Below are 27,802 nucleotides of genomic sequence, written 5' to 3' on the forward strand. Positions count from 1 at the left end.
TCTCATGAACAAACTATCAGGCCAAGTCCCATTGTAGGACATTCTACAAAATAACTGCTCTGGATTCTTCAAAAAAGTAATATCATAAAAGAGTTAAAGAAAAAAAAATCAATCGAATAAATCTGAAGAACTAATTGGTTTTGAGTAATCAGGAATCTGGCAGCATCCTATCCAGAGAGGTGCTCTGAGAAACTGTACAAATGGGAGAATTTCAGAGGTAGAAACAGGTGGGACAAGAAAATTATCAGGCAGATAGCCTCAACTTCCTGTGAAAGATTGAGAAGGCCCACATCACAGATTACCTCATGTGAGATTACTCATTGGTACTGACCAGAAAATTCCAGGGTAACCAATTAAGGTTACATTCCTGGAAAAGTTTGAAACTGTAATTAGGTCAGGTATTGAGTCTAGGTTTGGTGTCATGGACATTAGCACAAGTGACTCCATTTTGGGCCTGGATTGTTGTGGACTTAAGTCATTTCTCTGGGACAAATGCCCAGGAGTGTGAATGCTACAAGTATGTCAAAAACAAAAGGTTAATATCCCTACTATTAAAAAGACCTTCTCAGTAAGAAGAAAAAATCATGTGCTATGTATGTTTCATTTGTTGATAAATTGCCAAACTTTTCCAGCGCAGCTGTACCATTTTATATTCCCACTAGCACGTACAGTGCATGAGAATGGTAATAAGTACTTATAAACTAACTCCCTTATTCAGTGATGGTTTTTGTGTTGAGTCATCAGGTCCACCGGAGAGGATGACAAACTGAAGCCAGTGAGGGGAAAGTTGCCCTGTTCTTCAGTGAGTGGGGCAGCCCTAGAACAAACTATGCCTCTTTGGGAATGAAGGCATGTTTTCCCGAGACAGCTAGTGGCCATGTCACACAGGCCAGCCCTTAATATTCTTATAACCCTGATAGCCTTTGCTACTCTGCATATTCTTACCACCCTAGGGTTTTTTTCCAGCCCTTTGTATGGAAATCGGGGCACCTAGTTCCCTAGTGCACACCGGCCACATTTTTCTCGATTATTCAGCAGAAAACTGATAAAGTACTTCCCTGGAAGAGGTTGAGGCCGCGCACACGCCCCTTGGTCCGTGTTGAGTAACGCGCAAACCATCTATGCTGTGTAGTGCCGAGTACACTGCTGTTGCTCAAGACTCGAGATGTTGCCAGAAAATGACTAACGAAGCGGCGGGGGAACCTCGGTATAGCCGACATCGGCGCAGTTGGACTTGCCTGACCTCCTTAGTCCACGCTGGGCGACGCACCGCCCACTTGGCCGCGACCGGCGAGGCGGAGCGCGCAGGGAGCCTGCCCCGAGCCTCACGTCAGTGCGCATGCGCGCCCGTCATCCGGGTGCTGGCTGCGGCTGCAGGTTGTGCTGGGGCAGTCGACAGGGGGCGGAGCCAGCGGCTCATTGTGCGCAGCGCTGCTCGGCGCCGGCTGTACCCGAGGCCTGGGTTGAAGTTGGCGCTGCTGCCGCCGCCCTGCAGCTCACTTGCTTCCTCAGCAGCGCGCTGCACTTCTAAAATGGCTGCCGCTACCGGTGCTGTGGCAGTGGCGGCTGCCTCGGGTCAGGCGGAGGGTAAAAAGATCACCGATCTGCGGGTCATCGATCTCAAGTCCGAGTTGAAGCGGCGGAACTTAGACATCACCGGAGTCAAGACTGTGCTCGTCTCCCGACTCAAGCAGGTGAGGCCCGGCAAGGTCCGGGAAGGGGAGCTTAGGCCGCGTCTCGGAGCCCCACCTTCCGCCGCAGCCCCCGGTCGCCCGCAGCCGCCGGTGCGCGCCCGGCAGCGCCACCGGGAGGCCCCGGGAGGCGCCCACGCGCATGGGGTGAGCGAGGATCCTCCCGCGGTGCCTCCGCCCCCGCGTGCCGGGCCGGGCCTGCGACCCGTCCGCGAGCCGCCCAGGACTGGGACCGGCCGCCGCAGCCGAGCGCGCCCCTGCCTCCTCCCGGACGTACCCCCCAGGCTGCGAGGGCTGCAGCGGGCTGGCGGGGCCTCCCTAGGGCAATCGTGGAGACTCGGGAGGCACTCGGTCCCCAGCCTTTAGCGATGGTGAGCGCGTGCATTTCTTGGCCTCGGAGGGACTGGTTACTTTGGTGACTTATGCGAAGTTACCGTTTAATTGTGTCCAACCGTTTCTTCCCCATCTTGGGGGGGAATTGGTAGTGGAAGTTGATGGGTGGGTAAGAGAAAGGGTTTGTTTACCGCTGGAATTTCAGTTTTTGCATCAGTTCAATAATGTGCTTTTTCATCTCTGATTATCTTTCTGGTTTATTTGAGTGAGCGTTGGAATTGTAATAGAGGAGAAACAAGTTTGCATTATAGAAATTAGGAAAGCTCCTTTTAGTTATTTACTTTAGTACCTAGCAACTTTCCTGCCACCGAGAATATTTAGACTTTTGTTTAGTATAATATATGATATTTAATTATCTCGACTCGGTAGAATTTAAAAGTCCCTGTGATTTTGAAACCTAATGATATTTCCCCCTAAAGTTTCTCTCACTCGTGTACTTTAATTGCTTTTTTTGAAGTCGGTTTGTGAAATGACTGGCATTCGAATGTCTTGAGGCTTGAGGTTTGCTGATTTTTTTTTCATTTCGTTTTTATAAAATAAGTTTAGATAGATTGTGTAGCATATTAACTTCTCTTTCTAATGTAGGCTATTGAAGAGGAAGGAGGCGATCCAGATAATATTGAATTAACTGTTTCAACTGATACTCCAAACAAGAAACCAACCAAAGGCAAAGGTTGTTACGAGTTATGAACATATTTTAAAATATATTTTGGTTATATAACTTGCCTCTGCTCTTGTGCCACTTGCCCTGTTTATATAGTGCTACTCTTTGCTATTTCCCTCTGGCACTCTGCCTTCTTGGGTCAAGGAAGAAAAAGTTCCTGTTGCCAGGCTCTGGGTGACTTGTAGACCTTAAGATTTGGCTGAAGCTGACCTGAAAGTGAGACCAGTTCTTTATTGCTTCCGAAAAAATTACAAAGTCAAGTTTCATAATGTTTCTTCTTTCATAGTGTGAAGACCTGAAGAATAAAATACAATTTAATTTCATATCTACCTTGCCCCACAATTGGCAGAGTATTGATGGAATTTCTACCAAATCTTTCACCTTGGCTCCTTGCTGTTTTCTCTAGTATATTAAAATTCTATAACCTTTATGTTTAGTATTTTGTTTGACTTGGTGAACTTAATTTGCATTTATGCCATTATGCATTCTAATTTTCAGTGAAATTTAAAAAGACCTCACCAAACATACTAACAAGGTAGGGAAAATCCATGATAAGTTAGCTTAAAAAAGTTTTTAGTTATAGGGATCTCTTAAGGATTTTGATTTGATAACTTTTAAACTAGGCCAGAATATATTTCCAGGATATGGTGATTTAGTGAATAGATAAAAGTGATTTAAAATTAACATTTTGACAATATAAATGGGACATATATTTTTAAAAGGTTCTGGTAAGTGAAATCTTTACTTGAATACATACTTGAAATTTCTCCCTCCCTCCCATCAGGACAGTGGCAGAGGGTGGACGTGATGTGCATATCTGGATCCTGGTACCTATCTATAAGTTCCATGCAGTGTGTGCCATGGATAGTTGCAGCATTTTAAAAATCTAACTTTATTTACTGCTTTAAGTGATTCAAATGCTACTCCATCTGCCATAGACCAGATTGATTGTAACTGGAGAAAAATGATTGAATGGATTAACCTTCAAAAGAAGGGAATATTAAAGTTTGATCTTAAGCAGTCTATGTGGGAATAAGGACCAGGCAGATCTTGATGCCAGCTCACTGTTTGGGAGTTCGTATGTTTTCAGGAGTCCCCTAGTTCTGTCAGAGGAAACTGACAAGGGCTAAGAAGCGTTTCCTGGGTGGCATGGGAATGGCAGAGGTGGAAGTAGAGTTTAAGAAAACTAACAGTTATCTTGTGGCTTTTAATGTAACTGACTCCATATGTCACTTTGAAAAATACATTTCCCTGTGTTTAGAGAAGTTTGTGCTGAGAAGCCTCTGCTGACAAACCATAGGCTATTACATACTGAGGCATAAAAAATTTGGAAATAAGTACATTAGGAATTAGTCATGTTTCTTATAGTAATTTCTTACAATGATTTTGATTTGTCATTTATTTAGCGTGTTGTGATAGTTTGACAGATACTATGTATTAATCATAGTCTCAAGTAATTTGAGCTGATTATTGATTTTAGCATCTAAAATAAACCTTTGATTTATTCATTCTCACCTACTTTTAATCTCTGTGTAGCTACTAGCCCTTTTTCAGTATCTTACCTTTAGAAATAATTTCAGCAATGTGTTTTTCAGTATAGATATAAAATAAGTATGTTAATTTTTTCTTTTATATGGATTATAAGGATATTTGAACCTTAATTTTTCCTGAACTCTGATGTTAAGCTGTCTTGTAGTCTTTAATTAGAAGTTGTAACATTTGATCATTTGTCTCCAGCAGGTTACTACTGAGTATTCCCTGAGACTAATTCTAGGACATGTATGATAAATAGCTTTTGTCTCCTTGAATTCCATTTATCATTGTTCTGAAAATCCTGTGGATTGCAAAAAACATAATGTAAATCCCAACCTAAGAACCTACTTTGAATTAATTTACAATTAAGATGAGTATAAATAAAAATTAGTTTGAATTTTAAATTCAGAAGTTTAAAATAATTCTTAGAAATCAAATTTGAATAGGGAAACTTAAAAATGTCAACAATTAACAGACTTAAAACTAAGGATTCAAGAAATTAAATATTATTTTATTGTGATGTCAGGTTTTCAGGCTAGGCGCAGAATTACTACATTGTTCTTTTTGCCAAATCTTATTTCACTGAACAATGTCTACCTTGAAGATAATGTCCGCTTGATCTCATACTTCTTTTCCTCTAATAGGTGTTCCCTTTTTTGTAAAGTTGGAAATTTTACTAGATTATCTGCAAGGCTCTTTAGTTCTAAAATTTAATAATTACATATAGCCAGGAGCCAGAAGAAAAATGCTTTCTGTTCAGCTAAACTAGATGTATAAGGAAGGAACTGGAAATGTCATAGGTCTTCAACCAGCAGAAATATTCTTTAGGACAGATTATTAGAAATGGGAAAGAGCAAAGACAGGGATTAATTACTTAGAGGCAGTCATGTAGACAACAGCAAGACACAACATATAATAGCTTGTCAGGAAAAGAAATCTTTTGATAAAAGTTAAATGATGTTAAGAAAGCAAGCGAGAAGCAAGTTATTTGTATGTGTTAAAATGATTGTGTTTGGACAGATTGGAAGCAAAGGAATCTGCAGTCTTAGGTATGTTGCAGATATTTTTAAAATGCAGTTGTATAAACACAAACTTGTAATAAAAGTTTGATAGTATTGATAACTTGTTAATGTTGTATTGGGTTCTAATATTTATGATCAACATTTATGAAATCTGTTTGCATACAGTTGATATGGTGAAATATTTGTAGCTTAGTTTGGTTCTCTTCTGAGTCTTTTAATATTCTCTTTGCAATGTGAACTTTTTAATAAGTAACCTAGAAGAAAGCTTCATCAGTGAGATTTACTATCATGTTATTTGGGTGTGTATTAAGAAAGTGGTTGAACAGGTAGAGCTAACTCCTCCTCATTGGCTTGTTCAGAGATTATAGATTTAAAGTTTCTTTTGGTTCAGCTGGCAATTGCATACCATTCTTTTGGATTTTCAACCTTTAGAGTCACCTCTAAACTTCAGTAAAAGTTATTTTATGTAGTTAATCAGTATAAGTATTAAGAAATATGTAATGCAGTACTTACTTACTGATGTTGGAACTTATTTGCAATATATGCAGGCTTAAAAAAGGTTTCAAAATGCTGTATAAAAATACTTCCCTCTATGGGAAAAAAGTATAATTTGGGGTTATAGGTTTAGCTTAACATCTAATGTCTAATTTTGTGTGGACAATACCACAGCCAGTATAATTAATTACATGTGTGATGTGTAAAGCTTTCTAAAATTTATGTCAAATGAGACTACAGTAATCAACCACATAAGATGCTTTTAATACGATATCATAGTGTACTGTAACTTTTTGTTTTTTTAACTGCAGTATGTTTGGATGTTACGGAAAACTTAATCAGAATTGTGGCATTTGAGAAGGGCTTGGGGACAGAATTTTCACAGATTTTTTTTGGGTACCCACTAGGCTAGAAGCTTTGTGAGGTAAGGGCATAGTTTTTTATTTAAAAATGAAGTGCAAATTGTCCAGAAATTAGAAGAAAAAGAAATCATTATTATTAGTTGGTGGCATCAGAAGACTTTAGTGAAGAAGTTGAACAATGGCTTGGGATATAAAGGTGGAATTTACTGATTTATTTAATCACCTCTTCTATAGTTCTCTCATTATAGTAAAAGGGACTCAGTGTTTGTATTTTCAGGAGTTAGCTTTACATGGCAGCCCTGCTACCCTGGAATAGTAGTTTGCATTATGGCTTTACAGTATTGTTTTCCAGATTATAGAAGTGAAATGTTTTCATTTTATAAATTAGATAATCCAGAAAAGCACAAAAAAGTGAAAATTGCCCATGATTGCACCGTCCTGAATTTATCACAGGTAGCATTTTGTCGATCTAAGGTGTATACATACAGGTGCATGTCTTACTGGTTTATGTTAAGGATTTTTTTTCCCTTTTCAACAACTAAAAGGAGTTCACACCACATATGGTGTTTTGTTAAAGGTAGGTAGAATTGAACTTCTTCTAGTCTAGAGAGTCTGAAAACAAGAATCTTTCTCTTATAGCCTCACTCCAGCTCTTCCACTTACTTAGGCTCGGTCATCTTAGTGATTCTTAATCTACTCTACCTTAGAGTCATTCGCCCGTTTTTTAAAAATACAGAAAGCAGGCTCCCGCCCCAGAGATGTGATTTTGGTTGCTCTGTTGGGGGCCAGTGTTTTGTCAAGTTCTTCATGTGATTCTCCTGCAGCTAGTGTTAACCACTGACTGGAGACTGGAGCTTGAAACTTCGTATCGTTTTCATTCATCTTTGTCTGCCTGTCAGTTTGTAAATTGTTCTGTATACTTTACAGTTTTCAAAAAACTTGCACATTGCTCTGTTTGATTCTCGCAACAGTGCTATGAAGCAGTAGTATTTTCTTTTTATTGATAGGATAAAAATAATCCATTAAGAAGTCAGTTACATTTTTGCTGTATTTTAAAATATTATTTGTATACACGCATGTGTGTGTAGTTTGGTTATCTTTAGATGACCAAAGTTAGAGGCTTTCATAATAGGGTTTTGGTGTTTTTCAGATTACATTGAGTAAATTAAGAGTAGATTCAAAAACAATAGTAAAATGACCTGTTGTATGACTGCTAGGTTTAAGACAATGTACAAAGCCTTTTAGAAAAGTGATTTCATTAGTAAAATACTGGTTTAATAGAAGAGAGGCTAAAACACATGCAAACAATTAACACAAGACATAGTTTATGATTATTTTAAGATATAACATGTAGCTGGGGAGAGGTTGTTCCTGGAAACATTAACTGTTGTTCAGTTTGGCTTATACTCTGAATCTTTCCTCCACTTCTCCAGTAGAAATTTTATGACTAAATATTTTCTGCATTTCATAGTTTCTGTAACTGTTTTAGGGGATAAATTACTCAAGCCACAGTTTGGTGGTGGTTTTTTTTTTTGGCAAAATTATTTTAATTCTAATTAAGTACAGTTTTTTGTTTTGGGGGTAGTTCTGAACTTGAAAAGGAAAATTGCAAAGTTTATAAGGACCAATTTGCCTTTGGAGGGGAACAGCAATTTACAATCCTTAATGCTTTTATACATAATTCTGAAATAACAAAAGTTTTGGAAACTGAAAATTTTTTCTTAGCTTAGTGGCAGAAGTGAGGCTATTTATAGTCTTGATTTATCCCATTTGATGTGAATATGCATATATTTCATTGCACAAATATTATTGTGATTGAGAGAAACTATTCCAGAAGGCACTGGAAGGTTTAAAATAATAAATCTTACTCTTCTAAAAGCTGAAAATTCTGAATTCTGAAACATGTCTGGCCCCAACAGTCTTAAGGATTTGTGGACGTATACAAATTTATGTCGCATAAATGAGATGTTTCTAGTGTCATCCTCTGGTGTATACGTTTTTACTTTACCATTTTACTTTAGACCCTAAAATCAAGCAAAGAATATTGCAGTGTATTTTATGTCATTTCAAAGCAGCCGTATGTTACTACCGATATAATTTAAGGTGTGATAAGTTCATTTTGCTTCCATTTTTTATTTTGTTATTCAGACTATCTTTGCAGCTCAGTTTGTTTTCTGGTTTAGTCCCTCAAGCATTAAAGTTAGACTTCAGTCTCCGTGACACTTTTGAGTTAGCTCTCTCATCCTGGGCATGCTGCTGTCCTTTGGACCATTCACAGTTTTGTGGCACGTGACAGATTCCTTAAAGGATAAAAGATTATTTAATTAAGTTGCCATAGGAGCTTGGATAGCACTGGCTTAAATGGGAGATAGGGATAAAAATGGTTACTCACTATACAGAAATGTGCCTAAGGTGATGTGGTGCTTGTTGGAGTTTAAGGGGGATTTGGTTTTTGTTTTTGTTTCTCATCTGTGACATCATAAAAGTTAGGAATCTGTAATGTACTTTGTAGCATCATGAAAGTTGGGAGTTTACAGTCTTATGGAAAGGATGGAGTTGCGTACGATGCTAGTTTGACTGCCATGTCGCCTCTTTGTTCCACTGCGGGCTGAATTAGAAATCCAGACCTTGTTTAACACTAGCATCCAACCTAGGATTTGCTCCATTATCAGTCAGGAAATACATAGATAATGCTTCGAGTATCTGCTCATTATACATCACCATGCTAGGTTCTGGGCTGGATGTGAACATCATAGCTTTTAAAAATATGTTGTGTTGTATGGAGAACGGGTGATACTTTTTTCACAGAGGAATTAATTACAATATAGTTTCTAATTTGGCATTTGTAAAACAAGCCAAAGTTACAGATTATGAAAACAGTCAAAAGCTAGGGTGTAAAATTTCAGTTTTCTTGAACACTATGTATCTATCAGGTTACTATTACAGTTTCATCACAGTATGTATGGGAATATGGCCCTCATGGTTTTTGTGTTTACGAGCTCATGACACATTAAATGTCAAGTGCTTTCCTATGATACAGCTGTTAAAAACACTAAGGGATAGTGAAGTTGGACCTTTTTGTGTACCTCTGTCTCTTGTTGCCTGTTTGTCATGGGGCAAGTTATGTAATCTTTGTGTCTCACATTTTAAGATTTTATAGATGTGGCTTTTAGAACCTCGGTTTGCACTAAAAGATAAACATTTTTAACAACTGGCACATTTTAACTACTTGAAGATCTAATGGTTTTGTGGGTTTAAATGGAAGCACTGCCTTTACTAGTTTTGTAAACTGATTAACTTTTCAGCATTGGTTTCCTCTTTGTAAAATTGGAATATAGTTGGGAGGATAAAATAAATACATTAATGTATATAAAGCATTTATCCTAGTGCCATTTATCCTAGGACTGTGGAAACCACTTAAGCAGTGGTAGTGACTACTGATGTTTTTGTTGGGGTAGTGTAATTTGATTTTCCTTTAAGTAAACTAAAGCAAGTGAAATTCACCGTGGAGTGTGCATAGTATATGTCGTTTGTCATTGTGCTGAGAGCTGCCATTTCAAAGATAATATCTTTAAATTGAGTTAACCACGCCTTATTAGAATAAGTAGGTCATAGTAAAACGTAGTGGACAGAATTTAGAACTGGAAATGAGAAGCCTTGGCTTCCAGTTTGCAAAATGCCATTTATTGGCTTTAACCTCTCGGGTTCATTTTCTCTTTTTTTAAAATTGTGATGACCTTCCCCATGTACCCATAGGGTGCTTGGAAAAATCAATTGAACTTTTTTAAAGTGCTTTGCTAATTGTAAAGCAGTTTATAATTGTAAGGAGTAAATAGTATTAGCAAATGATCTGAAGGAGTCTTCCCCCAAAGCCCTACTCAGTAGGTCATTTGGTGATGTGTGTTGGGGGTGGAGACGGGGAAAAGAGCCTACATTTTTGAAAAGCTTATTTCTCCCAAAAGGTAACATCTTTAAGGTTTTTATATTTGGAAATTTAAATGTGATAGAAGAATTTAGAGAGCACTTTCTTACCTGATACTGTTTTCTTCTGAGGGGAAGAAACACTTTCTGGTGAACAGGCTTTCTTAGTTGTTACCTATGTAGTAACTTACAATTTATATTTCTCCTGAAATACAAACACCAACTTTCCAAATAGGAAGTGAACACCACACTAAGCTCACACTTTCTCTTTTGATTCACACAAGGCCTTTGGGATAGGGAAGCCCTCTTACCTCAGTGGGTAAAAGAAAATTCCAACTTTTAATCTTGTCTTTTTATATACCTGGAAGGACCAGTATCTTGTTTTCCTTTTTATCGCTCTTTTGTGGGAAGTGTGTTGAATTGGGAATAGAAGATAGGGGCTGATGAAGAGACTAGGGAAAGGGAGATAACCTAACTTTTTTTAATAGTTATTTCACCTCTAAACCCTCTACCCTGGGATCACAGGAGCTTGAGACAGGTACACAGCAGTTCCTGTTTTAGGCACAGGGGAAAGTTGATTAATTAGCCTCAGGAAAACATATTCATTCACATTTCAAAATAAATAAATTTTAAAAATTTAAAAAGTTCAGCAGATGTGTTTTTTACAGCATTTCTGATACATCATGGGTTATTGTGTTTTTGTGGACTAGTCTGAAAAAACTTTTAGCATTGGCTCTATGGAATAGTTTTTTTGTTTTTTGATGTAGATAATATTCTAAGTTTCAACCACCAGTTTAAGGTTTTGAAAATTGAAGATTTTGAGGATTGGGTTTAGGAGGACTGTCATCTATCTGGAAGCTATTAACAGTTTTCATTATGAAGTAATTTCTACTTGCCTTGAATCAGTTAAATCAGTCATTATGTTAAGTGCCCAGCCCTGTTTATATTTAGGCCTTTGGAGAAATACAAAATAATGGTTAGCAAGATGTACTTGAGAGTACAAGGTAATATATAAACAACTGATAGATTGTGAGGTGTAGATTACAGTGTGAGAATTTTATTTCAGAGAAAGTTTGTCGAAGAAGAGAACTTAAGGAAGGCTTTGGTGGGGGATGTGAGTCTTGAGTTTAGCTGTCAGATGTGGAGATACACACACACACATACACACATATACAGTTAGTAGAGTACTGTTGAGGTGTTGCTACTTCTGGGAGAATGGAAGGTAGAGAATTTGAGTGGTGTAAAGAAAAATGTATCATATATATCAAGTCAGTTAAGATGATGTGTTCATATGTAAGATTAATTATTTGCGCAGTTTATTTTAGTGAAACAGCATGACATTGTTAAAGCTTTTTTTGTTTGGGACAGCTATGCGCAAATGGTTTATAACCTGTTGGCATTGGCTTTGTCAAGTGTTGGGAGTAGAGAGTTAAAACTGCGGGGTAAACTTCTGAATGTTTTTTGCTCTTAAAGTAATAAAATATTGGTTTTAGCCCATTTTCCTTCTTTTGTAGGTAAAAAACAGGAAGCAGATGAGTTGAGTGGAGATGCTTCTGTGGAAGATGATGCTTTTGTCAAGGTAAAGTGTAACTCAGGTTAAGATGTTTATTTTGAGTCTAGTATTTTGCGTGATGAACTCATGCGTTCTATTTGAACGATACTGAAGTATGTAGGGAAAATAAAGGTAGAGATTCTTGTAATATTGTCAATCTCATTAATTCTCATAGTTGAGAAATATAATAAATAACTTTATCTTCAGTAAAATGAGACAGAGCTAAAAATAATGTTTGTCCAGGTCTTTAAGTAGAAATTTACGACACAGGTGCCAGAAGAACAGCTACAGGACAATTGATATGTTAGTTCCTGGACAAGGTACTGCAGTGAAGGATGGTGGTAGTTTATTTTTCATCTGCCCATTGCATTTAGCTTTTGTATATAATATACAGAATTTAGATTAATGTAGTCCTTAAAGTGGAGCAAGAAAATTGCTGATGTTTTGCTTCTTGGTAAAAGTAAGAAATTTGTTTTGTGCTTCAATGATAAATAAGCCAGGTCTTTTTTGGCTAAAAAAGAATATTTAAAACTGACCAGCTAGAAAAATAATGTATGTAATTTTAATTAGGGTTGTGGCAGTTCTATATACCAACTTAGTTTTAATCGTGGTTAAGGTTTTTTTGTTTTTATTTTACTGAGACATGATCTCCTACTTACTGATCATTAGGTCCTAAGTAGTTTGGCATTAGCAGGAATTATTTAATGAGCATAGTTCCTCTTAAATTATGTACATTCATATCCCCATATTTTCCATTTTCTGTGCACAGTTAGTCCATATTGTCATAACATCTCTGGATGTCTGTGTGTTCCATCATGAAGCCGCCTTCTGTCCATTCACCTGCCCATCTCTTCTACCATCTAGCTCTCTACTCTCTCCATGTTACACATAGACCACACAGCATACCACACATCCCACACTTTGTACCTTGCACTTAGAAGTCAGACACAGGGAGAAAGAAATGTTTGGTTGAGGAGTTAACTCTGAAATCAGAATATTTTAGAGTATTTGCCAAGGGATCCGTTAAAATTGAAGATTGCTCACCTGTAAATCGGCTTTTGTTTGGGCCTTTGAGAACTCTTCTGTGTATTCTGTTATCTTCGTGGTATATTTCCTTGAGGTTTGTTCCCTTCTTATTTTCTCTAATTGTCTTCACTAGGGAGTATATGATTAAGCAAAAATTATCCATAAGCTGGGAAAACATTGTCACTTAGTAAAAAACCTTTTAATTTTCAAATGTCTAACTTTCTTTTAGTTCTTCAGTTCATAAAAATCTTAGTCATTTGAAATGTTACAAGGAAGTATATACTTCTGTTCAGCATCATAGTACTCTTAATGTGTGCTGCAAAGGATACCTTTGTGTTATTAAGTGAACCTGGTCATGATGCCTAGAAGAACAAAAGAACTTTTTTAAAAAAATCCTATTTAAATATATCTGCAGTTCTTTGTTTCATTTTTCACTTTGGAAGTATCAGCATATGTGTCGTATTAGATAGAAATTGTTAATATACTTTCCTTGTCTTCCAGAGCTGGTGATTTAGGAATTCATAGTAGTGGTGGGTATATATCACCTATTGCCTCGATACCTGAATAGTGTAGGATTTGCTTTCGTTTGTAAGTGAGGAGAATGGTTCAAATTGGCACTTAAGAATAGATGGAGTTCCCTCGGTGACTTCCCTTGGTTTTTATTTATTTATTTGTACCTGTTCTACCACCATACAATTACCTACTCAGTTTTCAATCCCCAAGGTTCCCCCACTCAGAGTTGGTGAGATTGGTTAAACCTACCAGCTCCCCAAGCATTCCACATTCCAAAACAATTTCCTCTCTGTGCCTACCCTCCTCAGAAATTTCTATTCTCTCACTGCAGTTTAGCTATGAATGATTAAGGGATGCCCCTGCCCTTTTCCTTTTATAACCCAGAAACCTTTTCTTAAATCTGCTGGATTTGCTAAAAAAGTAGGAAAGGAGGAAGGAATGTTCATTGCTTTCAAATCTTTGCGTAATCAAAGAGTAAACTAAGCAGATTGCTGCTTTTTTTTTTCCCTACTGAATTATCGACTATCTATAAACTTTGAAGGTCAAACAGACTTTCCCTTAGAGAGAGAATCCCAACCAATGTTCCATTGCCTAATTGGCATCGTGGCATAGTGATAGATTTCAAAACAAATACATTTAAATTAATTATTTGCATATTTTTAAAGAACAAACATTGGTATAACAGATGGGATTCTTTATTATTAATTAGAAATAAACCTTATGTCATAATACATAAGACTTCCAGGGTCTTTGAAGTTAAACTATGGCACATGGAGAAATCAAATCATTTGTTTGAAGCTGTATCTTCTAGGACAGCTCGTAGGATGTAAATTGGTAAATATTAAATAACTGGGACTTGGAAACATCTCTTGTAGCAATCCAATTCCTGTGTATTTCAGTATGAGGGATTTGGGAGCTCAGATATGTGATTTAATGACCTTGGTATTAGACCCCCTCTATTTTTAAAGACACAGTTAACATATAAGGTAAAATGATTGAACTTTGACTTTGGGAATAATGTCAAAATATGGTAAAATTTAAAATATGTAGAGATGTAAATTACCAAAAACGTTTGGTGGATAGCCTACACTGCTTTGTTTCTAGTTGTACCAAATTTTCTTACCATTAAAAGGACTGTGAATTGGAGAATCAAGAAGCACTTGAACAAGATGGAAATGACGAACTAAAGGACTCTGAAGAGTTTGGTGAAAATGAAGAAGAAAATATGCATTCCAAGGAGTTACTTTCCACAGAAGAGAACAAGAGAGCTCATGAATTAATAGAGGCAGAAGCAATAGAAGATATAGAAAAAGAGGACATCGAAAGTCAGGTCTTTAGCCAGTTTTTTTAAAACATGACTCAGATAAATTAAGTACTAAATAATAAAAAAGTATTTTTTTCTAGTTCAATGTGGAAGTCTCAGAATTTTCAGAAAAAAATTTTTTAAGTTATTTATAAAATCACCCAGGATCCTACCGCCTAAGATGACCTTTTAAATTTTTATCTTCCACATATGTATATATTTTTACTTAGTTATTATGCCATAAGTTGCTATTTATTCTGTATAATATTTTCACATAACATATCAGAATGACTTCATGATCTGTGTGTTATACCATAACGTATATTAGATGGCTTTCTATGTGCCTAATAGCCACTTTTAAGTTTTGGGACATTTAAGTTTTATGTTCTCTACCCTGCTACGAATGAATGTACCAATTTCTCTCTGACCGTGCCAACATTACCTGGTGACACACACACACACACACACGCTCATACATTTTTTTTGGGGGGGTGCCAAAAAAATGTATACAAGTGGACACTTTGGTCAGCGTTGTAGTTTGCCATAATCAGAAGTGTCTGGACACTGATGGTAACCACTTTGAGCACCTCTTGTAATTGCAGAAGTCAAACGTGACTTGTATTCATCTTTTGTTATCAGTATAAATTGAGTATTACAATTTTAATACAGTTTTCCTTTCTTAAAATGTGTATGCATTTTTTGGGCACCCTCTGTATATTTTTCTACATAAGATTAATTTGCATTTCTTTGGTTATTATCAAGGGTAGGGCAATTACTTATGAAACTATAATTTAAAAGCATATAATTTTAAAAATCTTTTCTTTGAATTAAATAGACCATTTGTCCTGCTTTGGAATATGTTAGTATGTCTTAAATAAATCAGTGGATTAGGGAGTCAGTGCTTTTAGTGCTTTGTCATGCTTGGGACTTCCATTCTACCTGTCCTAATACATGAAGGACTCAAGCAAGAGAGTTTTCTAATTGTCAGTGTGACTGTTCTTTTTGTTGGCATAAAAAATATAGTCTGAATGTGAAACTTTCATTGACTTAGTACCTACGGTATCATAGACACTGTGCAGAGCACGAGGCAAGTGATAATTGGGGATAGAATAAAAGCGTTCTCATGTTACTCAGATATTTTGTAAAGCAAAGCTATTGTATACCCTTTTACTTAGGAAATTGAAGCTCAAGAAGGTGAAGATGATACCTTTCTAACAGCCCAAGTAAGTTTGCATTTAGTCCTATGAATTTGACATTGTGGGTGGAAGGGCTTGGAAGAGGAATCTTACTTTGACTATATAATTCTCTAATTCATACAATGGCCTTCAATTGAAGACTAAGTTGTTTATGTGGTATATACAAAATATTTAAAATTGGCAGCCAAAATTTTTTTGCCAGAAAGGTATTTGGAAGTTATTATAACAAGGTTCCTACCATTTTCAGAAGAAAAATAAAAACAGCCCATCTTTTCTGGAAAACAAAACTCTGATTACCAGTTTTTTGCAGTCTACATTCTCCTTGATTTTTTTCCTGTCACTTTGGTATAAAGTAAGTCTTTTGAAAGTACTAATATCCTTTCCAAAGCTTTATTTAAATTTTTGTTAACTTAACAATCCTAGGATGGGGATAGTATAAAAATGATAAAAATCTCTGTTCTAGAAATTTACTTGGGGGTGTGTCTGTGCATAGAAAATGAGCACTCTCCTATTGTGTGTTAAAGTTTGTTTTTGGTATATGTAATGTACATAGTGTACATTTTAAAGCATGATTTACAGACGCTATAACCATTTAATAGCTCAATTTCTCCAGTGGTTTTTTTTTTTTTTTTTTAAATCATCCTTTGTCTTTCTCTCATATCTGTACTCAACAATCCCTTGTTCATATCCTCTTTAAATGGTATACTTTTAAATAGATGGAGTGCCCTATTTACTAGATTTAGGAAAAATAGTGATCAGGTCTGTTACTTCCTTACAGTAATATTTACTAGAAGTGTATATAGTGGGTTGTATTCATGGACTGCTAAGCTGATGGCCTCTGGTCATGCCTTCTTTTCTGCAGCTGTCTTGCCTTTGAAATGCTGGTGAGCCACAGATGCTGGTGAGGCTCTCTGTGTATATTGCAGTGGAGAGAAACTGCATTTCTGGGAGAAATGTTTCTGATAATTTGGAATGTTCTGGAAGGAAATGTATTAGGCTTGTGAAAGTCTATAGACTTGTCTGACACTCTATCCCCAAGTATGTTCATGTCTGAGTGATAAAGATGAGGAAGATGAGCTCTCAGATTGGGGTAGTGCCTTTTTTGATCACTAATTTGCAGTAAGGTGAAGTTGAGCTCTTTATATTCTTTGGCAACTAGCTTTTTAATTTCTATCAATAGCCTGTCTTACAGCTGTATGGGTTGTGAGTTGTGTGAAGGTACCACGGCTAAGGGACCTCGTTCACATAATAGACTATTTATTACAAAAATTTAGTGATGAAAGTAAAGTATGTTAAGGAATGGGTGCCTTTTTCTAATTTCACAAATATTTATGGGCTAGCGATGGCCTTGCTCCCATTCTATCCAACAAGTTTTGCCTTATTGTATCAAAAGACAGAGTAACCTTATTGAAGAGGTTACATCTTCAGAGAAGATCTCTTGAAGTAAAATGACTTTTTTCCCCTCTCTAAATAATGTATAGTGAAGCATCTTGAAACATAAATGTTTCTGGATTCTATCATGATCTAAGGCTTCTAAACATGCTTAATGAATATGTCTTACTGTGTGCATTAAGGAATACTACATAGAGTGAAACCATGACCCAGCTTCAGCTATTGTCTGTTTACTCATGGGCAGTCTTTTTTCATCTATAGCTCCATTCACTTTCCCTTTCTGCATCATTGAAACAAATCCTGGACGACATATTTTGCTTAAAGTTTTTCAGTATGTGTCTCTAAACGAGAACTCTTTTATTTTTTACATTATTACTTCTAAGATTTTAATGCCATCAAATATACAGTGAGTATTCAAATGTTCAATTGTCTATAGTTTTTTTTTTAAACAGGTTTTGTTTGAATCAAGGTACAAATAAGATCTACACATTCTTGATTGATTGAGATATCTATTTAGGTCTCTTTTAGTCTATAGATTTTCCCTCCCATCTTCCCCCCCACCCCCAGTTTTATTTGTTAAAGAAATTGAGTTGTTTATCCTATAGAGCGAGGATTGATAAAGTTTTTCTTAAAGAGCGAGGTAGAAAATACTTTAGCCATTGTGGACCATATGATCTGTGTCACAGCTGTTCAACTCTGCCATTGTTGTGTGAAAGCAGCCATAGACTGTAGGTAAATGAATGGACATGGCTATTTCAGTAAAAATATTTTTAAAAAGAAGCATCTAGTGTAGTTTACCAACCTCTGTGTTGAGCTTTCAAAGTCTAGATTTTGCTGATGACATTATGTGGAGTTGTTCAACATGTGCCTCTGTTTACTGTATTCCCTGTAAATCGGTAAGTCAGTTATAGGATCTAGAGGCTTGTTATCCAATCCAGGGCGCTCCCACCACCTGCCAGCACACACAACTATTTCACAGGTTCTTCCATTTGGTTACATATAATGTCTGGTTGTATCTTCTTGGTGATGGTGCCAATCATTGATGATCCATACCCCATTGATGAAAGTGGTGACATTCTAATTTTGTCATTTCTTTCTTGCTTATTCGCTGGAATGTTTCTCGAAAGAGAAACTTCTCATCTATTTGGTTTTCCAGTCATACTGTTTACAAAGGAGAGCCAGAATATATGGTTGATTCTTTTCCTTTTATTTACCAATTTTCAGAATAATGAGCTGGTTCATTATATGTGACTAATGAGTTTTTTATTTTTCCTTTTTTCTCCGTTAGTTTCATTTTGAAGTCATGGATTTAAATATATCTAATGTATATCAGTCCATTGTAGTTATTCTTATTAATTCTCAAATCGTCCTATCTGTTGCTAGTGAGAGCCTCCTCAAGTTGGCTCTTGAGTTCTTTCAACATGATTCTACTAGTCTTTGATTGCTTCCTTGCTTTCTGGTATGTAATGATGTTTCATTTCCTGCTCCAGACCTAAAATTAGCCAATTTTCCCTTTTACTGGTAAATGGTATAGTGCTAGAGTATGTGTGGGGTTTTTTTTTGTTTGTTTTTACTTTTAAGATAAAATAGATTCTGAGTTCATAGGGGTACTTCTAAGTTAATCATTTATCTCATAGTACACATACAACACTCTTAGAATGGTAATGCCAACACCACCACTAATATGATTATTGAAAATAATTTAAGATTCCCCCCTCCCCGTTTTCTCTCTTCTAAGGATGTACCCCTGTAGGAATGAACGAATCATTGTATTTTAGACTAGTTCTGCTCTCTATGCAGAGCAGACATACTTACACTCCAACTAATACATACTTAGGTTGACTTGTTTCATTTTATTTTCAATATTGAGTTACTGCTTTTTAAAAATTATAATCTGCAACTCTTGTGAGTCTGTCATTTCAAAATAAAAACTTAGAAAATTTAATATAACTTTATAATTATTTAAAATATTTACATGGTTCCAAAGTTAAAGCTACAAGACAAAATATATTCCAAAAAGTCCCCTTCACCCATCCCCTGTTTGTAAACTTAAAATTCATGATTTGTCCTTCTATTGCTTGCTTTTAAAAAATAGCTAGTAGGCAGTATACTTGTGTAGAGATACATTTATTTAAAGCCAATCTTCAGGCTTTGACTTAAGGCTTAAATCTTTAGCCTTTATGCATCTAGTAGATAGAGTTTGCTTCAAATTCTACTTTTATTAACAATATTATGGCTTTGGGCAGGTTGTCTTAGTCAATTTCTACGTCTAAAAGGAAACATAATTCCTACCTGCTAGATTGATGTGAGGATTAGTCATAGGTCCTGGCACATAGTACATGTGCAATTAGTGGTTATTCGTATTATTGTTTTACTAGCTTCAAATACCCATTACTTGAGAATTTTCTGGAAATTTTTCTAAAACATGTTTATATTTGCTAATGCTTTAATTCTTAAAAATTTCCTGTAGTCTCAATCTCTTCTATCTTCTATGATTAAACCATATATATTCCTTTTTCTGTATTTCTGTGCCCCTAATGTTTCACTAACTTAAAGGGCCATCCTGGGGGGTAACCGGTTAGCTCAATTGGTTGGAGCATGGTGCTGATGGCACCAAGGTTTGCTGGTTTGATCCTCGCATGGGCCACTGTGAGCTGCGCCCTCCTCAAAAAAAAAAAGAAAGAAAGGAGGTCCTCCTCCTCCGCCCCCTCGGGTCATGTGAAGTCTATATACCTCTCAAAGCAAGGTTTCTCTCGATCTTCTCCATAAAGCTTACTGTAGTATCTCTCACTTATGTAATGCTTTACTGTTTACAGAGAACTTTTTTACATCCATTATCCTAATCCTATATATCCTATTTAGGTCTATGTTATCTCTATAGGTAAAATTCATCTCGATAGAGGACAGTACAACAGAGTAAAACTGTTTCAGTGGTAAAGACAGGATAAATACCTAGGTTTCATGATGCCTAGTCTGGTATTCGTTTCACTAAAATATTGCACGCTAGTAAATGTTTTGTGAGTTCCAGTTGTACTGTGTTTGCAATTAAGCTTTTTACATACATTGGAATGATCAGTGCCTTCAATCCCTCCACCTAAAAAACAGCAGTGTCTTCACTACATTTATTCAGTAAATTCATTCAACAACTATTTAATGAGTGCTTATTAGGTGCCATGTATTTTGTATTTCCCATGATCTTTAGTATATTGCCAGATAGGTAGCAGGCAGTTAGTTGTTTAGGGTTATTTTGAAGTTTTATTTTAAGTCAGCCAGGCTGAATACAGTGTTTACGTGCAAGTCAAGGGATAGGAGGCCTTCCAGAAGAGACGTCTTCTTACTTGGCACATACGGTGTTTCCCCAGAAATACCACCTAGCCGGACAGTCAGCTCTAAGGCGTCTTTGGGAGCAAAAATTAATATAAGACCCGGTCTTATTGTATAATAAGACCGGGTCTTATATTAATTTTTTATATTAGTTATATTAGACCCGGTCTTATTTTACTATAATATAATATAATATAATGTAAAATAAAATATAATATAATACGAGGTCTTATATTAATTTTTGCTCCAAAAGATGCCTTAGAGCTGATGGTCTGGCTAGGTGTTATTTTCGGGGAAACAGTATATGTACATGTAATCACAAGATTAACCTAGGAGAAGGCAATAAAATGGACATATAGTAAACACTTTTGTTAACTGAAAAATAAGTCTTAGGCTTTGCTTTATCTCTTACTAATCATTGCTGCTCCTAGGATGAAATAAAAAGAAACAGAAGCTTTGTGTATGACTTGGCATTTGACTAAAGGTTGTAGATCCCACTACAAAGATAAACAACATGAGGACCTACCTTACAGAGCATTTGCTTCATTTTCATATGTGAAATACATTTTGTCATGATAAACTCAAAACGTAGTTAACATAAAATGATGCTTTAGATTGTTGTTACTTATTTCCTATATTCCTGATTCTAAAATTTTGATGGGAGGAAAATATTTTCAAATAAAGTACGTATCGTGTCTGTGTATGTATCATTTAGACAGAAAATTTTTCCTAGTGTCTTTCATATAGTTCTTGATTTGTTTATTGCAAGGATTGTCAGTCTTATTTTTGACTTTTCATTTAACGTTAGTAGTGTACTGCACAGTAAAACAAATATGCACTGATACGTAGGCTCACCTTTTTTACTAACTCTAGTTGTTTTGTGCTTCACCTCCATTGTAATTGGTTTTATGTTCTAGAAGCTAGGTAAGAGCCTTCTCCTAAGGGCATTTTAGTATATGTAATAAGGCAGTGTTACCACTCTTTTAAGAAACTAAGCTTATGAAACCTTTCAGAAAACATGTTGAATAATTAGGATAAATATCTGAAAACTCTTCAGCAAAGTAAGGCACACCTTACTAGTTATTTTAGCAGCTAGATGTAACATTTCCAATTGGTAGGAGCTATAGCAGAAAGGATTTTGTTTTCTTATATCACAGTGTTTTAAAATTTTTACTTTTTAGAGTAGCAAATAATTTGGCTATTTTTTTTGTGAACCTATCAATATCGCATCTCTAAAAGAATAATTTGGAAGTAGTGTGCTATTGGCATCACAGGTAGATAAAGGAGAGGCAAGTTGCATTCCTTCAGTGCATTTGTTCTGCATTTGAGTAAAAGTTAAGGTATTCCAGTTTACTTATTCCTCCAAGATAAATTACTAAACTCAGAGAGAGTTTATAAGAAAAAGATTTATCATAATTCCAGCATAACATCCTTCCTTTGCTGCCACTGCCCACCTCTCCACCCAAGTGAAAGCATTTTTCTTTTCCTTTCCAGATGTTGCAGATTAAAACTAAATTTCAGTACAACAATTTCTTTGAGTACAACAATACAGTATAGTAATTAAGAGATTACTAGAGTGCAATATAAGGGACTTATGTAATAATTAGGATTCACATTGTTATCAATAATCAACTTACTTTGGACTGTTTTACTTTCTACGCTTGTGGGGTAGTTCAGTATTTTTAGTTTCCCTCATATTACTTTAGTGTGTATAATAATTGGTTATTCCTTAATTGGAGTACTTATAGATTAACTTAAAGTCAAAAAATTATTTTACATGATTTCATAAAAATATGGTAGTTACCTAAACATAATTTTGAGCATATGGTAAAATATTGAGTATTTTTAAGGAATCATGCTTTTATATGAATCTAAAATTATGTTGTAAGATAAATATGCCATTTAAAGTTTTGTTGCAGTTAAATTTTGCTTTAAGTCTTCTTTCACTGCTACGCTGTCACTCTAAAGCAGGGGTGTCCAAACCAAACTGCGGCCCGCGGGCCAACTGCGGTCCACGATCCATTCTTAATTGGCCCGCAGCAAATTCCAAAAATATATTTAGTTTACTTAAATAAACCAGGTGAGGCAATACGTGCTTCACCTCGAGTGAGTGGCCCGGCTGTTTGTGTATTTTACCGCATATGGCCCTTGGTGAAAAACGTTGAAAAAAGTTTGGACACCCCTGCTCTAAACCATGGGAGTAGTTCAAGTGTAGTCCCTGGACCAGTAGTATCAGTATCACCTGGAAACTTGTTAGGGATGTAAATTCTCAAGCCCCTCTGGAGACGTGAATCAGAAAGTCTGGGGTTGTACTCAGCAATCTGTGTTTTAAACAAGCCCTCCAGGGGATTCTGATACAGACTCAAAGTTTGAGAACCACTACTGTAAGGCTTGTACCTGGTAACTTCACACCACCTTGACTGGAGATGACCTACTTCTACTCAGGTTTTATTTTAAAAGGTATCAATTAAAACATCCCTTATTTTTTTTTCATTACTGGGGTTATGATGCATATTACTTACATGCATTATAGGGACAGTATTGGTTTTACCTTTGTGTGATCACTTCAGGAATTTTTGCAGTATTTGCTTGGTGTAAATGAGGTTTTCCCGTTGTGGTATTCCTGTTTTCAAGCTAGCACATGCTTAATTTTAGATTAGGTGAAGATGTCACATATTTTAACATTAAAATCAATCTTTAAAAAATGTGTGTTATTTGTTTTGATTTATCTATAGCACAAATATGATTTTTAAAGTGGCTGGCCACCAGTGTCTGTGTGACAACTATGAATTCATTTTTAGCAGTTAAGAAGGAATGAATAATTTGAAACTAACTACTACTTTTGTAGCCATCCTTTTTCTGAGATGCCTAAACAGGGAGTGTGTTTTTTGTTTGTTTGTTTGTTTCGTCTGTTAATACGCATTTAAGCTCATGAACGTGTATGTCTTAAGGTTATAATTTCTGGTACTATTTTGAATAGTATGCTTCAAGAGTGAACTGAGTTACATAAAATAATCAGGTCATTTTTATTGGCAGCTCTGATATGAGTAATATTCAGGTTATATAAACTAGCTTTGAATACTGAATATAAATAATACAGTTCATTCTTGGTCTAATCATTGATGGATTTGCCTGTTTTCTTGTCTAAAGTCCTACATATCAGGCATATATACAATGTGGCACATTTCTCAAAATAGGCTCTGATTTTGATTGGAATATCATGCATTTGTAATAGACAACCCTAATTAATATTAAATTTTAGACCAATTTAAATTGACTGATTTTTGTACTATTACTAAAATCCAATTTTAAGTGAATTCATTTTACATTTGATTATTCTTTGAATTTCAGGATGGTGAGGAAGAAGAAAATGAGAAAGGTATGTGTGATGCTGAGTAGAGTTTAAAAATTGCTCACATTTAGAAAAATGGTAAATTACGTGAAAATAAAGCATTTGTTTCTTGAAACCTTATTTTGAAATAAGTTTATTTTCAAATTTATCAATTTAATGAATTTAGCATCTTGATTTTATTTTTCAATTGGTTTTAATTTTTAACACTTAAGATACGTTCAAACTTAACAGTACATATCAGTTACTGTAGTGGATAATGCTATTTATTTAACGCAGTTTTAATTTTTTTTAAAGAATTAACTTCTAGCATACGGTAAGTTGATTATATCCATAAAACTGGCACTGCAGTAACTCATGTGTACTTATTGGAGTTGTAGCAAGTAAATGGATAGTTAATTTTGCAAATAGTCCCAAAAATGGTGGGTGACCAGGAGACTGACTTTTTGTTCGCTGCTTAAACAAACTTTCCTACAATCTTCTGACAGTTTTAGTGGCTTAGGAGAGCTGTCTCATCCAATACAATTACAGGGACATCAGTAGCAATACATGTGGTCAGTACGAGATTATGGAAGAGTTCTTGGACAGAAGTCAAAGGATCCTATCTTGGACTGGCAAGGACATGGAGCAGGGTTCTAAACAAGACAGAATAAAAAGCCTAGAAGCAATGATGAAGTAAAGCTGACTGAAAATCTCACATGCCTGAAGCCTATCTATTTTGGGGGAATGCAAGACATCTTTGAAAATGGTAATTGCGGGACTGACTGGACCAGGATGAAGACTGGAAATAACCAATTTCCTGAACATAATGGAGCAAGCCATCTTTGGAGCCTTCTGTAGCAGTTTTCCGTATGATTCTGGACTACCCAAGAATTGAATAAGAAGAGTGAAAAAGATGGGCCCTGAAATACATTGAAGACTAATATCCTCAGACTGTGACCTTGCAAGATGTCACCATGGGAGTTCTGACGGTCACAAGGGCTCAATCCCAAGATGATTCGAACATTGAATAACAAATCTTCACATTCGTCACTATTTCATGGAGGAAAAAATATCTTCCATATAACCAGAAACGAAGAGCTGGTATCCTCAGGATGGAACCATTTCCTCACTTTTGTTGCTTGGTATCTGTATGTAGAGATCATTTTTTTCCATGAAGAATAAGTGATCCTGGGTAAAGGATTGTTTATGTTAGTTAATACCCTTGTGTTTTTTTCCCCTAACCTTCCATCAGTGCTAATAACTGGCTTTATATTTTCTAGGTCCTATTCTAGCTTATGAATATGAAATTGTTTAAACTTCTTGTTTTGCCATATTTATTCCTGTTAAATCCTCTTAGATATAGCAGGTTCTGGTGATGGTACACAAGAAGTATCTAAACCTCTTCCTTCAGAAGGGAGCCTAGCTGAGGCTGATCACACAGCTCAGGAAGAGATGGAAGCTAATGCGACTGTGAAAGAAGCTGAGGATGACAACATCTCGGTCACAATCCAGGCTGAAGATGCCATCACTCTGGATTTTGATGGTGATGACCTCCTAGAAACAGGTAAAAATGTGAAAATTACAGATTCTGAAGCAAGTAAGCCAAAAGATGGGCAGGACGCCATTGCACAGAGCCCGGAGAAGGAAAGCAAGGATTATGAGATGAATGCGAACCATAAAGATGGTAAGAAGGAAGACTGCATGAAGGGTGATCCTGTCGAGAAGGAAGCCAGAGAAAGTTCTAAGAAAGCAGAATCTGGAGACAAAGAAAAGGATACTTTGAAGAAAGGGCCCTCGTCTACTGGGGCCTCTGGTCAAGCAAAGAGGTTTGTTTTTCTATGTCAGTTCTTTACGATACTGAATTCCAGCATTCAATAAGATCACTCTACATTAAGGGGGTGGCTTCAAGACCATGTACAGTAATTAGTACTTATGATCCTGCCTATAATATTCTTGACCGTCATAAGTTACTTTTAAAAAAATTTCAAGATCTTCGTAATATGCAGTGTGTTCTACTGATTGCATTGTCGAATTGTCAGCATATATTTGTTTTTTTTGGTTGTTTTTGTTTTTTTTTTTCAAATTGACAATTTTTTTGTTTTATTTTTAAAAATCCTTGTGATGATGGTTAATGAACAACTATCAGTCCTAACAACACAAAATGAAGTCAAGTCCCAGTCCTGAAATCTGGAGAAGATGGCCATATATCCACTGAATAGAATTGTCAGAAAATCTAGATCTTCAGGCATCTTGGGGAAACTCAGTGCAAGAATCCTAAGGGAATCATTTGTTCGAATAACCTAACCTAGGCCTTTGGAATTGTCAATTTGTATGAATAGCACTAGTTTGAAATATAGTCAATGTCAAGTTGTTCGATTTTTGGGTTTTTGTTTTCAATTTTCTTCTGGTGATTTGCTTCTTTAGCTCTTCAAAGGAATCTAAAGACAGCAAGACATCATCCAAAGATGACAAAGGTAATGTATTTTTTCCTATTTATGTCAGTGGTAAATTGCATATTTTCATTAAAAAGGGATAATTGCATGGGGTTTCCTTTGACATTTAGTCCTTAAAAATGACATACTAATAATTTTGGATTGTGCCTTTGTGTAAACTATAGAGTTAGTTAGATTACAGCAAACTCTTGTTGTGATTGAAGCATTACTCTGTAATTAGTTAATTTGTAAACTAGTTTGAGTATGCTAAAAATCTCTTTGGTATGTGTTTTTAATGTGTTCTAAGGAACTGTGTTGAATATTAATATCATGGATATTTCATTTTCTTATGTTATAATTTCAAATGTATTTTATCGTTAGTTGCAGTCATTTGTAACCCCTGTACTCCACCACAACCGTTTCCCTGTTCTATGTAGTAGGAAATGTGCTATAAATTATACTTGTATATATTTGTGGAGTATAATATTTAAAACTAAATCAGTCTCTAATATTTGATTTTAACTTTTTTCATTCTTTAAATTAGGGCACACTTCTATTAACATAGCCAGTATACGGTATATTTTAATTCTTCAGAATTTACTTCCTAATTTAATTTATTTTGGGTTGGCGGGAGTCTTATATAGGAAAATAATTTTATTTTAAATTCTTGTAAGCTTATAGGCTTAATATTGATTGCTTTCTGTTATTGGGAACTCTCTGGTTATCTCACGGCCATGCACTGTAGTTTCATCTTACACATATGCTGCCTACTTGAAAAATATTTTTAATTTTCTAAAAAAGCATTTTAAGAGAAATACATTTCAGATAATACAAAGTCCTAAAATGCCTCCGTGTGCCTGAAAAAAAAAGGAGTATTATGTGTCTTCTATGGCTTATTTAGTGTATTTTGTTGGCATATTTTCATCGTTGGAAATTTTGGTGATTGATTTACTAATTTACAATTAATTGTAATACCCACATCCCTTATAGTTTCGGTTAATAGATAAGATGTAATAAACTTACTAAATGTTATTCTTTACCTTCAAAAGGAGTAGTCTTGGTTAAATGTTAACTTTCTCCCATTATTAGAAATTTTTTTATTTGTAATTAGAGAAGTATACCCAAATGTTGCTAGTAACAAAAAAGATACACAAACTTCTGGTTAACATTTCATAAGATAAAACAGATCTTGTTGATAAATGTGTTCCTTGAGAATAGAAATGCGGCAACTATTAATATTTAAAATACTTGAGTCAGATATTTGTTGTCTTCTCATAAGCTTACACTGACAGGAACTAAAACTTGTGGCATGTAGTTTTTAAAAACATTGAAAATTTTATTCTTTCTACATACAACAACTTGACATTATAAAAACTGTTACTTTTAATTGCTTATATACTGTTTCTCTTACAGTGGGTAAGAGTGGTTTTTCAAATAAGTCAAATGAATGAAAATTCCCCTTTTATAACAGCACATTTGAAGAAAAGCACTGGAGGGTGACTGAGTAGGCCTGTATTCTAGGAAATGACATCTGTATGTGTGAAACTGTAATTTGTATATGGAAATAATACAGAAATGATTCAGCCATTTACCTGTTCTAAAGAATTTTAAGGTCTCATCTTATTCTTATAATTAATTTGTTTTAGAAGATT

General features: G+C 35.6%; 1 protein-coding gene across 12 annotated transcripts in view; it reads left to right on the forward strand.

Annotated features, from left to right (window-relative positions):
- The first annotated feature begins 1,385 nt into the window (after positions 1–1,385).
- The window catches only part of SLTM (SAFB like transcription modulator), a 40,436-nt gene continuing 14,019 nt past the window's right edge, over positions 1,386–27,802 (forward strand). For 2 of the 12 annotated variants that reach the window (XM_033107772.1, XM_033107768.1), the window contains exons 1-8: positions 1,386–1,694; positions 2,670–2,757; positions 11,596–11,660; positions 14,305–14,502; positions 15,651–15,698; positions 23,739–23,766; positions 25,076–25,544; positions 26,143–26,192. In XM_033107772.1, the coding sequence (XP_032963663.1) occupies positions 1,533–1,694; positions 2,670–2,757; positions 11,596–11,660; positions 14,305–14,502; positions 15,651–15,698; positions 23,739–23,766; positions 25,076–25,544; positions 26,143–26,192 (1,108 nt within the window). In that variant the 5' untranslated portion in view covers positions 1,386–1,532. Of the gene's footprint in view, positions 1,695–1,887; positions 2,063–2,669; positions 2,758–11,595; positions 11,661–14,304; positions 14,503–15,650; positions 15,699–23,738; positions 23,767–25,075; positions 25,545–26,142; positions 26,193–27,802 lie in introns of those variants that run through there. The other 10 variants (XM_033107769.1, XM_033107770.1, XM_033107774.1 and 7 more) reach the window with 10 other exon arrangements.

Source organism: Rhinolophus ferrumequinum, chromosome 6 (assembly GCF_004115265.2).
Source record: "Rhinolophus ferrumequinum isolate MPI-CBG mRhiFer1 chromosome 6, mRhiFer1_v1.p, whole genome shotgun sequence".
NCBI lineage: Eukaryota > Metazoa > Chordata > Mammalia > Chiroptera > Rhinolophidae > Rhinolophus > Rhinolophus ferrumequinum.